Source organism: Ranitomeya variabilis, chromosome 1 (assembly GCF_051348905.1).
Source record: "Ranitomeya variabilis isolate aRanVar5 chromosome 1, aRanVar5.hap1, whole genome shotgun sequence".
Taxonomy (NCBI): domain Eukaryota; kingdom Metazoa; phylum Chordata; class Amphibia; order Anura; family Dendrobatidae; genus Ranitomeya; species Ranitomeya variabilis.
Window position 1 is genome coordinate 324,460,280 of NC_135232.1, and position 13,022 is coordinate 324,473,301.

The 13,022-nt window shown below is 46.6% G+C and overlaps 1 protein-coding gene across 2 annotated transcripts in view; it reads left to right on the top strand.

Annotated features, from left to right (window-relative positions):
• The window catches only part of LOC143793979 (immunoglobulin superfamily member 1-like), a 197,164-nt gene that overhangs the window by 77,968 nt on the left and 106,174 nt on the right, over nt 1–13,022 (top strand). For both annotated transcript variants that reach the window (XM_077280899.1, XM_077280898.1), the window contains exon 4: nt 8,533–8,802. In XM_077280899.1, coding sequence (XP_077137014.1) covers nt 8,533–8,802 — 270 coding nt within the window. The remainder of the gene's footprint in view (nt 1–8,532; nt 8,803–13,022) is intronic.

Below are 13,022 nucleotides of genomic sequence, written 5' to 3' on the forward strand. Positions count from 1 at the left end.
GCATCATTCAGATGTCTGTGTCACATGGTCCGTGACCAGACTGTGATGCACAGATTGGCTGCGGGCAGTGGCGTAACCTGAAACAGCTCCAACGGGGCCCCCAAATATTTTAAATCTTTAATAACAATAGTCTTTTTCTATAGGCCAAAGGGACTTTTAGGGCCCCCTAGGCTCCAGGGCGTGGGTGCGATTGCAACCCCTGCACCTGTTGTACTTACACCCCTGGTTGCAGGTCTCCTGACCAGAACTTGACAGCCTTATGTCAGGAGATCTATGACAAGTTTGTGCATCATGATCTGTCCACAAACTTTGTCCTTCACACATCAGTCTTCAGTATGTGTAGTGACAAGTAGACCCATTCAAAATAATGGGTCTGCGCACACATCAGTGTGTTTCCATGGACCGTGTGTCCATGGGCAAAACAAGCTGACGTGTTAGTTTTTTATCACAAGCATGGGATGCAAAACTTTCCTCACACTTGCACACCGATGACACACGGATCACATGCGTGTATCATCAGAGTGACACATACTGGCGCCTGGGAAAAACAGTACTGTTTGTGCTATTCCCAGGCCCCAGGTGCTGAATTCTATTGTCATCATTGTCACCTGGTTTCCCTGTGATCAGTGAGACTAGGAAATTCGGATAATAGTTGTAGTCAGTGGCCACTATCTGTGTCGTGTGCTAACTACAACTGTCATCATTATTGCATGGTCTCTCTGCGATCAGGGAGAACAGGCACGTTCGATGACAGGTGTAGTCAGCAACCGCCATCTTTGTCTAGCGTATTTTAAATAAATAATTAATTGAAAAAACTGGCGTGGAGTCCTGTCATTATCCAGGACGGGGTTTTGTTTTTATCCTGTCCTGGTCAGACAGGGGTTAATCTAATCTGCCTCTCTTTGGGGTTTGGGTGGCTATTTAGTTGCGATATGACAGAAGTCTGCTGTCGGTGATAGTTCCGGTTCCAAGGCTGACCTTGGTTACTCTTTGGATAGTCATTATGCCTCTGTGTGCGTGACCCCTGTTGTGCGTATGACCTGGCTTGTTCCCTGACCTGCATTTCCATCCTCCATTTTGGTACCATTTAGCTTTTCCCGTTTTTTTGACCCCCCCCTGGCTCATCTCTGATTATTCCTCCGTTTCTCCCCCTGGTTACCGCGCTCCCATCTAGTTTTGACCAGTTTGCTTACTTCTGACTATGTGTTGGTCTCACCCCTTGTATCATCACATTCTGGTTCGGCCTCGGTTCCTCTGACTTGTCTCTGCCAGCCCATACATTCTCCCTCCAGGTGCCGCGCTGCCAGCGGGTTACTATCCGTCCAGTGCATGGCACTTTGCAGCACCTTTTGCTTTCTGGCAGGTCTACACTCTCAGGGTGCTGCTCCCTCCGGCTCTGCAGTGCCCTCTGGGGACTACCTCCGGCATCGTGGTCTGCTAGTCATCACAGGTCCCCCGTAATTTTTATAAAAATCTATTATTAAAAAATAAATAAAAGTACAGAAAAATAAAATTGCAAACCACTGATTAGAAACCACATTGATATAGTTCTATCTATCTTCTATCATGTTCCTCATTGCTAATCTATATCTATCTTTGAAAATCTTCAATACAGAAAACTCTTTAATTTCTATGCTGCATTTCATTTCATACGTGTCACACTGATGGCACACGGGTGTCACATGGACAACGGATCTAACCAGTACTGATTTTTCCAGTACAGAACTCACCAGGATGTGTAAAAAAGGACATGGATGCCATTGGATGTCTGATTGAGGCTCAAAGAGGAGTTTGCCGCTTAGGTTAATGTTCATGGGGCTGATAGAAAGCAAAGTGCTTTGTTGTTTCTGCCAGTCACAAAAACATTGAATGGCGTCACAGAGAGCATGCTTGACCATAGCTCCATTCTAATAACTCCTTGTTTATTATGCAGTTTTCACCCTTCTCGAGAATAGGTGATAATTGTCAATTGGAAGGAAAACTCTTTCAACTAAGATTGATTTTACAAAAATATTAATAGCTCCACTTGTATGCAACATCAGTTAGTGATCAGTAAGTGATTGGTTGTCAGCTTCAGCATACAAATAATATACAGAGAGAGAACCCTACAGCTTTGAACACTTTATGTAGCCGCTCATGAGTAATGTAGTTCACATTCTATTCACTTCAATATTAGCCGAACTGTAGAACTGAGAGGTATATCATTTATCCAACAGCAGACATACTGTATGTCATTCAGCTGCCTCCTATCACTTAAGGTACCGTCACACTAAACGATATCGCTAGCGATCCGAGACGTTGCAGCGTCCTGGCTAGCGATATCATTGTGTTTGACAGGCAGCAGCGATCAGGATCCTGCTGTGATATCGCTGGTCATTGAAGAAAGTTCAGAACTTTATTTGGTCGTCAGACCGGCGTGTATCGTCGTGTTTGACACCAAAAGCAACGATGCCAGCGATGTTTTACACTGGTAACCAGGGTAAACATCGGGTTGCTAAGCGCAGGGCCGCGCTTAGTAACCCAATGTTTACCCTGGTTACCAGTGTAAAATGTAAAAAAACCAAACAGTACATACTCACCTTCGCGTCCCCCGGCGTCCGCTTCCCACACTGACTGAGCGCCGGCCGTAAAGTGAAAGCACAGCACAGCGGTGACGTCACCGCTCTGCTGTTGGGGCCGGCGCTCAGTCAGTGCAGGGAAGCGGACGCCGGGGGACGCGAAGGTGAGTATGTAGTGTTTGTTATTTTTACATTTTACACTGGTAACCAGGGTAAACATCGGGTTACTAAGCGCGGCCCTGCGTTTAGCAACCCGATGTTTACCCTGGTTACCCGGGGACCTCGGCATCGTTGGTCGCTGGAGAGCGGTCTGTGTGACAGCTCTCCAGCGACCAAACAGCGACGCTGCAGCGATCGGCATCGTTGTCGGTATCGCTGCAGCGTCGCTTAATGTGAAGGTACCTTTACTCCAGCCTTTGGCTACTCACTTTGGTCCTCCACTCAGTAATAGGCTACTGTATGTCATTCAGCTGCCTCCTATCACTAGAGGACTATACAGTTATCTTATCTTCTCCTACCTCTCTTTCCTGTCTGCTCCTTCAAACTCAACTTAAACTGACCACAATTTACTTACTTTACTTTTCTCGTCAACTTCCTCCAGTACAAAAACTGGCAAACCCTCATAGAAACCTTAAATGTCACGATAGGAACGCACTCTCTGGCTCCTATCTACCAACATCTATCACATCTTTGTGGCACTGAAGCAGTCACCTTTTCCTACCACAATTACATCAGCTGTGAAATCCGTCACCTCTTACATGCAACAAAAGAAATCCATTGCCAGCCTTGGCACATCAATCTGATGAAAAAGTGAAGAAAGCTTCATGGTTCTCAGAGCAACCTTGTATGAACCCATTCCAAAGAGGTTGCGTAAAACAAGCAGCATTTCAAATTTGCCCTCACTTTCACCAAATAGAATTATTTCACTAATTTCTCTATTCCACAGCCTCAGATACTCCCCTGTCATCTCTCATTCCTCTTTGTTTTTTAATTATCTATCAGACTTCTTGCACGCTTAACTGAAACCGCGTTGACCCCTTTCTGACAGGGCTATTTTCCATTTAGTTTTTTCAATTTCCTTTTTCTTCCCTGTCTTCCAAGAGCCACAACTGTCTATATTTTCTCTATCTCTAGCTGTTTGAAGGCTTATTATTTTTGTGAGACGAGTTGTACTTTTGAACAACACCATTCATTTTATCAGGTAATGCACTGGAAAGTGGGAAAAAATTCCAAGTGTGCTAATACTGCAAAAAAGTGCAATTCAACAATTGTTTTTTTATTAGTTAGACTGGTGGTTTATAACTGCAATTCTTCAGAAAATGAGATAGAGTTGGAGGGAGGAGTTAACTCAGAGAGCTGACTGGGATGTTAAGAGTTAACTCCTCTCTTGGAATGTAACTACTGTGCTCACTTGGCCAAACACTAGAGACTGTGCTCAATGGAAACCACTTGTACATTATAAATATACACTTTCTTATTGCAGGAGATTGACAGCAGATAAGAAAAGCAAGTCAATTGCAAACTTGCTTATTTTCATGCCATCTAAGTAAAGCAATTTAAGAACTTGAAAACACCCCTTTCAAGAGGACATATCATCATGTGAAAAGTGGCCAGATTTTGCACATTTTATTTCTACTGCTCTTTTGAGAGACCCGCTTAATTTTCTTATTATATCCACCATATGGCTACAGAGATAGAGACCTATTTATTTAGTATTAACTTTTATGGTCTTTAACAAGGGGGTGAGATTCACAAAATTGTATGTGGGTAAGACTTTGTTCTGCTCTGCGTTATTACCCTGTGATCATCTCTCCTTTGACAAAGACCATAAATATTAGCACTAAATAAAAAGGCCCATAGTCACTTTTCACCTGATGACACGTCCGTCCTCTGTAATAGCTCTATGCTTTCCCTATTTCACAAATCCACCGCCTTTAATACCGAACTGTCTTTTAATCATACCCCCAAGCCCTTCTCACCTTCTGCCTTCCACATGTCAAAATATGTCCTCAATTTCAAATACAAATGTGTCATTATTAGCCCTCATCATCTCCCACCTAGACTTCTGCGACTGACTTCTCTACTGCCTCCCATCTAAGGCTATGCTTCCCAATGAGTACTTTTTTGGTGTTGCAGATTTCATGAACCTATTAATTAAATCAGCTTACTTGCAATGGAAACACCATAAAAATGCATAAGCTTATTTTACCTGCAAATTTTCTGCATCTACCATAATTCTCTTGGGCAAATCACAGAAAACTCAGCCTACCAACAAGAGAAACTGACATAAAAAAGCACAGTGTGCATGCGATTTCTATAAATTCCAACCACTTTGCTGGACTTTTAAGATGCTGTGTTTTTTATGTGGAGAAAGAACACAGCTTCAAAACCTCAGTAAAAACTGTGGGAAATAAAGCTAACACTTCAATTCAAACACATGCACACCTTCAGTATTTGGTCAGTATTTTACATCAGTACTTGTAAACCAAAACCAGGAGTGGGTGATAAATACAGAAGTGGTGCATATGTTTCTATTATACTTTCCCTTGGATTGTTCCTCTCCTGGTTTTGGCTACAAATACTGGGGTAACATACTGATCAAATACTGAACGTGTGAATGTGGCCTTAAGGTACCGTTACACTAAACGACTTACCAACGATTACGACCAGCGATACGACCTGGCTGTGATTGTTGGTAAGTTGTTGTGTGGTCGCTGGGGAGCTGTCACACAGACAGCTCTCTCCAGCGACCAACGATCAGGGGAATGACTTTGGCATCGTTGAAACTGTTTTCAACGATGCCGAAGTCCCCGGGTAACCAGGGTAAACATCGGGTTACTAAGCGCAGGGCCGCGCTTAGTAACCCGATATTTACCCTGGTTACCATTGTAAAAGTAAAAAAAAAAAAAAAACGTACATACTCACATTCCGATGTCTGTCACGTCCCCGCCGTCAGCTTCCCGCACTGACTGTGTCAGCACCGGCCGTAAAGCAGAGCACAGCGGTGACAACACCGCTGTGCTCTGCTTTACGGCCGGCGCTGACAGTCAGTGCAGGGAAGCTGACTGCGGGGGACGTGACAGACATCGGAATGTGAGTATGTACTGGGTTTTTTTTAACTTTTACAATGGTAACCAGGGTAAATATCGGGTTACTAAGCGTGGCCCTGCGCTTAGTAACCCGATATTTACCCTGGTTACAAGTGAACACATCGCTGGATCGGCATCACACACGCCGATCCAGCGATGACAGCCGGTGATCAGCGACCAAAAAAAGGTCCTGATCATTCCCTATGACCAACGATCTCCCAGCAGGGGCCTGATCGTTGGTCGCTGTCACACATAACGAGATCGTTAAGCGGGATCGTTGCTACGTCACCAAAAGCGTGACATTGCAACGATATCGTTAACGAAATCGTTATGTGTGATGGTACCTTTAGTTTGCCTACCTGTTAACTACTTTATGATTGTATTCATTTATCCCCTCTCCTTCATTACTTAATTTTGGCAGAAATCTTTTGTCCACAAACACAGAGCGGAGTGTGGATCCAATGGAAAGCATAAGCTACAAAGCTTTCTACTGTGTCCGTGCACTGCTCCATGTGTGCCCTAGGTAGTGGCTGTGCTCCCCTCTTCTCTTGAGCTGCACATCTTGTGTGGAAGTGGGGGATGAACAATCATTTGGAATCTCAGGACTCAGACACCCATGGATAAAAATGTTATTTGTATAGCACTAACATATTCCTTAGCACTTTAAAATTAAGATAGTACGTGTACGACCAATATCAGACATTACAGACTAACCCATAATTCAACAATTAAACAAGAGGAGTGAAGACCACAATCACGAGCTTACAATCTATAAAGTTTAGTTACTCTTTAAGCCTTTTGCTACTGTATACCAACTATATATTTAGTCTTAGAGCCTTTGTGGTGTTGCATTATAATAATCATAACATTTTATTTTTATGTCAAATCAGTGCTGCAGTAAGATGGATTATTTTTGGCAGGATAAGTCTTTACCATTTTTTTCTAAATATGAAGAATTACCTTTTTTAGGGGGTTGGAATTGAAAAATAAAATTTTAGGTGGGAGATGATGAGCATTTTACACAATCTAAGAGGCATTTAGTCATGGGACACAAAGGGTCCTTTAGTAGACCCCAAGTCTGTGTGTATATTTGAGGTGACAGATGGAATCCCCTCCCTTTATCTGAGCACATACAGGTGCTTCTCACAAAATTAGAATATCATCAAAAAGTTAATTTATTTCAGTTCTTCAATGCAAAAAGTGAAAGCCATATTCTTTAGAGTCATTACAGAGTGATCTATTTCAAGTGTTTATTTCTGTTAATGTTGATGATTATGGCTTACAGCCAAAGAAAACCCAAAAGACATTATCTGAGTAAATTAGAATACTTTATAACACCAGCTTGAAAAATGATTTTAAAATCTGAAATGTTGGCCTACTGAAATGTATGTTCAGTAAATGCACTCAAAACTTGGTCAGGGATCCTTTTGCATTAATTAATGCATCAATGCAGTGTTGCATGGAGGCAATCAGTTTGTGGCACTACTGAGGTGTTATGGAAGCCCAGGTTGCTTTGATAGCAGCTTTCAGCTCGTCTGCATTGTTGGGTCTGGTGTCTCATCTTCCTCTGACAATACCCCACAGATTCTCTATCGGGTTAAGGTCAGACGAGTTTGCTGGCCCATCAAGCACAGTGACACTGATGTTTTTAAACCAGGTATTGGTACTTTTGGCAATGTGGACACGTGCCAAGTCCTGCTGGAGAATGAAATTTCTGTAGATGCCATGGTCACTGTTGACTGCCTACTTGTATATTTTGGCAGTGGGGAAATAATACAATAGCACTGTCCAGTACACTCTGCGCTCAGTATCAGCACTAGAACAGCCAGCACTAGAACAAAAAAAAGTCTAGTGCTGTTTAGTAATTAGTGTGCTGAAAAATGAACTTCATTTTGTTGTGTGCAAACGTTGTATTGTCCTCAAGTGGATAATTAACTTCCCCACTCATTATCCTTCTTCCTTTCCCCTCGGCCCATCTCTTCTCTGTCTACTGGCTGCTTGGTTAGTTCAGATCAAAATAATATCAGTGATTTACAAGGCTGTCCATAATCAGTCTACTCCATAAGTTTCCACACATACAATCTCTGGTCCTCACACAACTGCATTCTTTGCTGTCCTCTTGGCTTCTCCTCATAGCACTGTCTTCAACATTTTGACCTTGCATCCTAAATAAACTGAAACTCAGTGTCCACGACATGAGACTCACACCCCAAATTGAGCCTTTCAAAAGCAGTCTAAAAACTCACCTGTTTTGAAAAACTTACAACCGACAAACTCTGTCACTTTAAAAGAAAGAATATGAATACTAATGCTGCTTTTATGGACAAAATACCAAGACGAAATATACAGGGGTGCATGATGGCTAACGCTGCCGATACATCTAACGAATTAGAATAATGCCCTCTCACTCCCTGCCTTCCTGCTCTTCTAAAAAAAAAATTGCAAGGCCCTCAAAAGTCAGATATGTATGGGGACTTCCCGGTTGGCAGATTTCAGAAGGATGAATGTCAACATGTCTACCTCCCATGAGATATCTGGGATATCTGACATTGGCTTGTCTTCCTCTCTGCTTAGGAATTAATGATAAAGTGTATTGCTAGAATGGGTGACATGCTTCTTGTTTATACAGATGAAAACATAACCAATGGTGGCCATGGATATTATTGGATATGTGCTGACAATCAGCCGATTTCCATCAGATCAGCAGGTGATCTTCCTGTCAGATCCCAACAAGGTTGGCTAGACTTATAAATAAGGTTTAAATCCATAGCAGGGTCAGAACATGAGAACACCTGAAAAAAAAGTTCTTCTACGAATTTGTAGGAAAACACATAGAAAGACTAAGTGACGTGGCTTCAAGATACTAACTCGCTGTTCATTTGCAGAGGTGCCTAGACCTACTCTTATTTTGGAACCGGAGCAGCCAGTGTACATTGCAGGAGATTCTTTATCACTGAGATGCTTTGCTGAAATGCAGACAAGAATCACGGGGTACAACTTCTTCAGGGATTCAAGGATGATAACTAACAATTCTGCCTCAAGTAGACTGATGATTCAGCTTTCTATAATGGATTCGGGAAATTATTTCTGCACATATTACACAGAGGCCACCAGCAGAGTACCAGAAAGCAACTCCGTAACTATTAAAGTGCTAGGTAAGTGACCTTCATATGTTTTCTTTATGATAAAACCATTGCATTCCACTGATCTATTTGCCTTAAACTACATGTACGGCCAGACTGACAGCCAGTCTCCTGACCTCAACCTCAAGATGTGTAAGTTCATTAAGTTCAGGTCAGAGGACCTTGAAATCTGAACCCAACCTAATTAATAGAAATAAACTTTTTCAGTTTTTCGTCTATTTCAAGTAAGTTTTTTTTCTTTTAGACATAGAATTACTTTGTTGGATATATTGTTGCTTTTTAGAAAAAAGAATTGCCTAACATGTCTGTTAAGTCATGTCATGAAAATCAATTTGTGGAAATCTTAAACAGATTGTCGTGTTTTGTATATTTATGGTAAATCCACAGTATATGCTATTAATGTATGATCGATGCTGTTCCCACCTCCGAAAAATGAAAAGAAATGCATTTATGGTATGTACAATATGGGAATGCACCTTTAACCCCTTCCCAATGTAGAACGGCATAGCACATTATACATGTATACAGTATGTATAGATTGGGCTGAATAACTCAGTCCACACTGTACCCAGCAGATGCCAGCTATGTCACTGTAGTGAGCTGACAGCAGCATTTAATTGGACTGATTGTCAGTGCGCACGTGTACGGGATCGCGTCAGCCAACCCACTATGTGATCATGGGTTGCCAATAGATTGTCAAGGCAGCAGGGAGCCTGCTGAGGGCCCCTATCATCACCATCTATGTCCTCCAAAAAAGCCTCATAGGGAACTGTAATTATCTCAATACTAGATGGCAGCCCGATTCTAAAGAATTGGGAGTCTAGAATCCATATATACTTTATTTATTCAAATGTAAGAATAATTTGGTGGGCGGGGACCCTCGGCCTCTGATTTGGTTGGCGGGGCCCCACAGCCTCCGATTTGGTGGGCGGGGTCCCTCTGCCTTCGCTTTGGTGGGCGGGGCCGCTCGGCCTTCGCTTTGGTGGGCGGGGCTCCTCGGCCTCCGATTTGGTTGGTGGGGCCCCTCGGCCTCCGATTTGGTGGGCGGGGCCCCTTATCCTCCAATTTGGTGGGCGGGGACCCTCGGCCTCCGATTTGGTGGGCGGGGCCCCTCGGCCTCCGATTTGGTTGGCGGGGCCCCTCGGCCTCCAATTTGGTGGGCAGGGACCCTCGGCCTCCGATTTGGTGGGCGGGGACCCTCGGCCTCCGATTTGGTGGGCGGGGCCCCTCGGCCTCCGATTTGGTTGGTGGGGCCCCTCGGCCTCCGATTTGGTGGGCGGGGACCCTCAGCCTCCGATTTGGTGGGCGGGGACCCTCGGCCTCCAATTTGGTGGGCGGGGACCCTCGGCCTCCGATTTGGTGGGCGGGGACCCTCAGCCTCCGATTTGGTGGGCGGGGACCCTCGGCCTCCGATTTGGTTGGTGGGGCCCCTCGGCCTCCGATTTGGTGGGCGGGGACCCTCAGCCTCCGATTTGGTGGGCGGGGACCCTCGGCCTCCAATTTGGTGGGCGGGGACCCTCGGCCTCCGATTTGGTGGGCGGGGACCCTCAGCCTCCGATTTGGTGGGCGGGGACCCTCGGCCTCCGATTTGGTGGGCGGGGCCCCTTGGCCTCCGATGTGGTGGGCGGGGCCCCTCGGCCTCTGCTTTGGTGGGCGGGGCCGGGCCCCTCGGCCTCCGCTTTGGTGGGTGGGGCTGCTCGGTCTTCGATTTGGTGGGCGGGGCTCCTCGGCCTCCGATTTGGTTGGCGGGGCCCCTCGGCCTCCGATTTGGTTGGCGGGGCCCCTTGGCCTCCGATTTGGTGGGCGGGGACTCTCGGCCTCCGATTTGGTGGGCGGGGACCCTCGGCCTCCGATTTGGTTAGCGGGGCCCCTCGGCCTCCGATTTGGAGGGCGGGGACCCCCGGCCTCCGATTTGGTGGGCGGGGCCCCTCGGCCTCCGATTTGGTGGGCGGGGACCCTCGGCCTCCGATTTGGTGGGCGGGGACCCTCGGCCTCCGATTTGGTAGGCGGGGTCCCTCGGCCTCCGATTTGGTGGGCGGGGACCCTCGGCCTCCGATTTGGTGGGCGGGGACCCTCGGCCTCCGATTTGGTGGGCGGGGACCCTCGGCCTCCGATTTGGTGGGCGGGGACCCTCGGCCTCCGATTTGGTGGGCGGGGCCCCTCGGCCTCCGATGTGGTGGTCGGGGCCCCTCAGCCTCCGCTTTGGTGGGCGGGGCCGGGCCCCTCGGCCTCCGCTTTGGTGGGCGGGGCCGCTCGGCCTTCGATTTGGTGGGCGGGGCTCCTCGGCCTCCGATTTGGTTGGCGGGGCCCCTCGGCCTCCGATTTGGTTGGCGGGGCCCCTCGGCCTCCGATTTGGTGTGTGCTCTGCCTGGGGCCACTGTGCTCTGCCTGGGGCCCCATATGCTGCCTGGGGCCCCTGTGCTCTGCCTGGGGCCCCATATGCTGCCTGGGGCCCCTGTGCTCTGCCTGGGGCCCCATGTTCTGCCTGGGGCCCCTGTGCTCTGCCTGGGGCCACTGTGCTCTGCCTGGGGCCCCATGTTCTGCCTGGGGCCACTGTGCTCTGCCTGGGGCCCCATAAGCTGCCTGGGGCCCCTGTGCTCTGCCTGGGACCACTGTGCTCTGCCTGGGGCCCCATATGCTGCCTGGGGCCCCTGTGCTCTGCCTGGGGCCCCATGTTCTGCCTGGGGCCCCTGTGCTCTGCCTGGGGCCCCATGTTCTGCCTGGGGCCCCTGTGCTCTGCCTGGGGCCACTGTGCTCTGCCTGGGGCCCATATGCTGCCTGGGGCCCCTGTGCTCTGCCTGGGGCCCCATATGCTGCCTGGGGCCCCTGTGCTCTGCCTGGGGCCCCTGTGCTCTGCCTGGGGCCCCATGTTCTGCCTGGGGCCCCTGTGCTGTGCCTGGGGCCACTGTGCTCTGCCTGGGGCCCCATATGCTGCCTGGGGCCCCTGTGCTCTGCCTGGGGCCCCATATGCTGTTTGGGGCCCCTGTGCTCTGCCTGGGGCCACTGTGCTCTGCCTGGGGCCCCATAGGCTGCCTGGGGCCCCTGTGCTCTGCCTGGGACCACTGTGCTCTGCCTGGGGCCACTGTGCTCTGCCTGGGGCCCCATATGCTGCCTGGGGCCCCTGTGCTCTGCCTGGGTGTAGGACACTGGTGACGTCACTTATCTCCGGACATTAGCTCCGGACATTAGCTCCGGACATTAGCTCCGGATATTAGCTCCGGACATTAGCTCCGGACATTAGCTCCGGACAAAGCCACGGAAGTTGGCACAAATTGCAGGAAGTAGAATTCTAGGCAATTATATATTAGATTCTGCAATACTGCCGAAGGATTTTTTTTTACTGATATATTGCAAAACAATGGAATTGTATTATATAGAGCAAGAGATCAAATAGTCACAAGTCCAAGTCCCATAAGCGTAGTAAACACTGAAAAAAAAGTTTTTAAAAAAATATGAGATTGAATCACCATTCGTTTTCCTTTCTTATAAAATAAGGAAATGCAAAAAAAATGGTTTTTTTTGTTAAAAACAAATAAAAAACATTCAAAACATCGCATGGTATCTCTAAAAACCTTAGCTTGCCCCCCCCAAAATAAGCTCTCACACAGCTTTGTCAATTGAAAAATAAAAAAAAGTTATGGGTCTCCAAAAATGGCAACACAACACAAACATTTATTTTTCACCTGTTAAATTAAAAAAAAAATCAGAAAATTATTAATTCAAAGAAAAGTAGTGCTATTATACTATTGGCACCTTAAGTTGCAAAATGAAAGCAATACCACCAGAAATGCCAAAGATAAACAACCAGTATATATATTAGTACATTTGCGCTAAAAGGGTGGTTATGTGCTGGGAAAAAAGGGAACAATTACCCTATGCAAATTAGTCTCATATGGTTACTTTACTGTCTGTATAGACAAAATAGGCACATTTAGATATGGTCCCTACCCAAGAAAGGGTTTTCTCTGTAATATTAGTTAGTATCGCTGTGTGGGATAAAATAAATAATCCAACTAACTGTCTTTTATATTAAAATTATTTGGAGTTTTACCTTCTCACAGGATGAACCAGGCGTGGATGCTTTCTCATATGTGCAGTATATCCCTAGAAAGTCTGCGCAAATGTACTAATATATATACTGAAAATTATTAATTGCCATGACTGTCAACAGTAAAAACAAAACTCATTTTACCGCACATGGAATTGTTATCTTGTTCCCCATCGAAATGTAA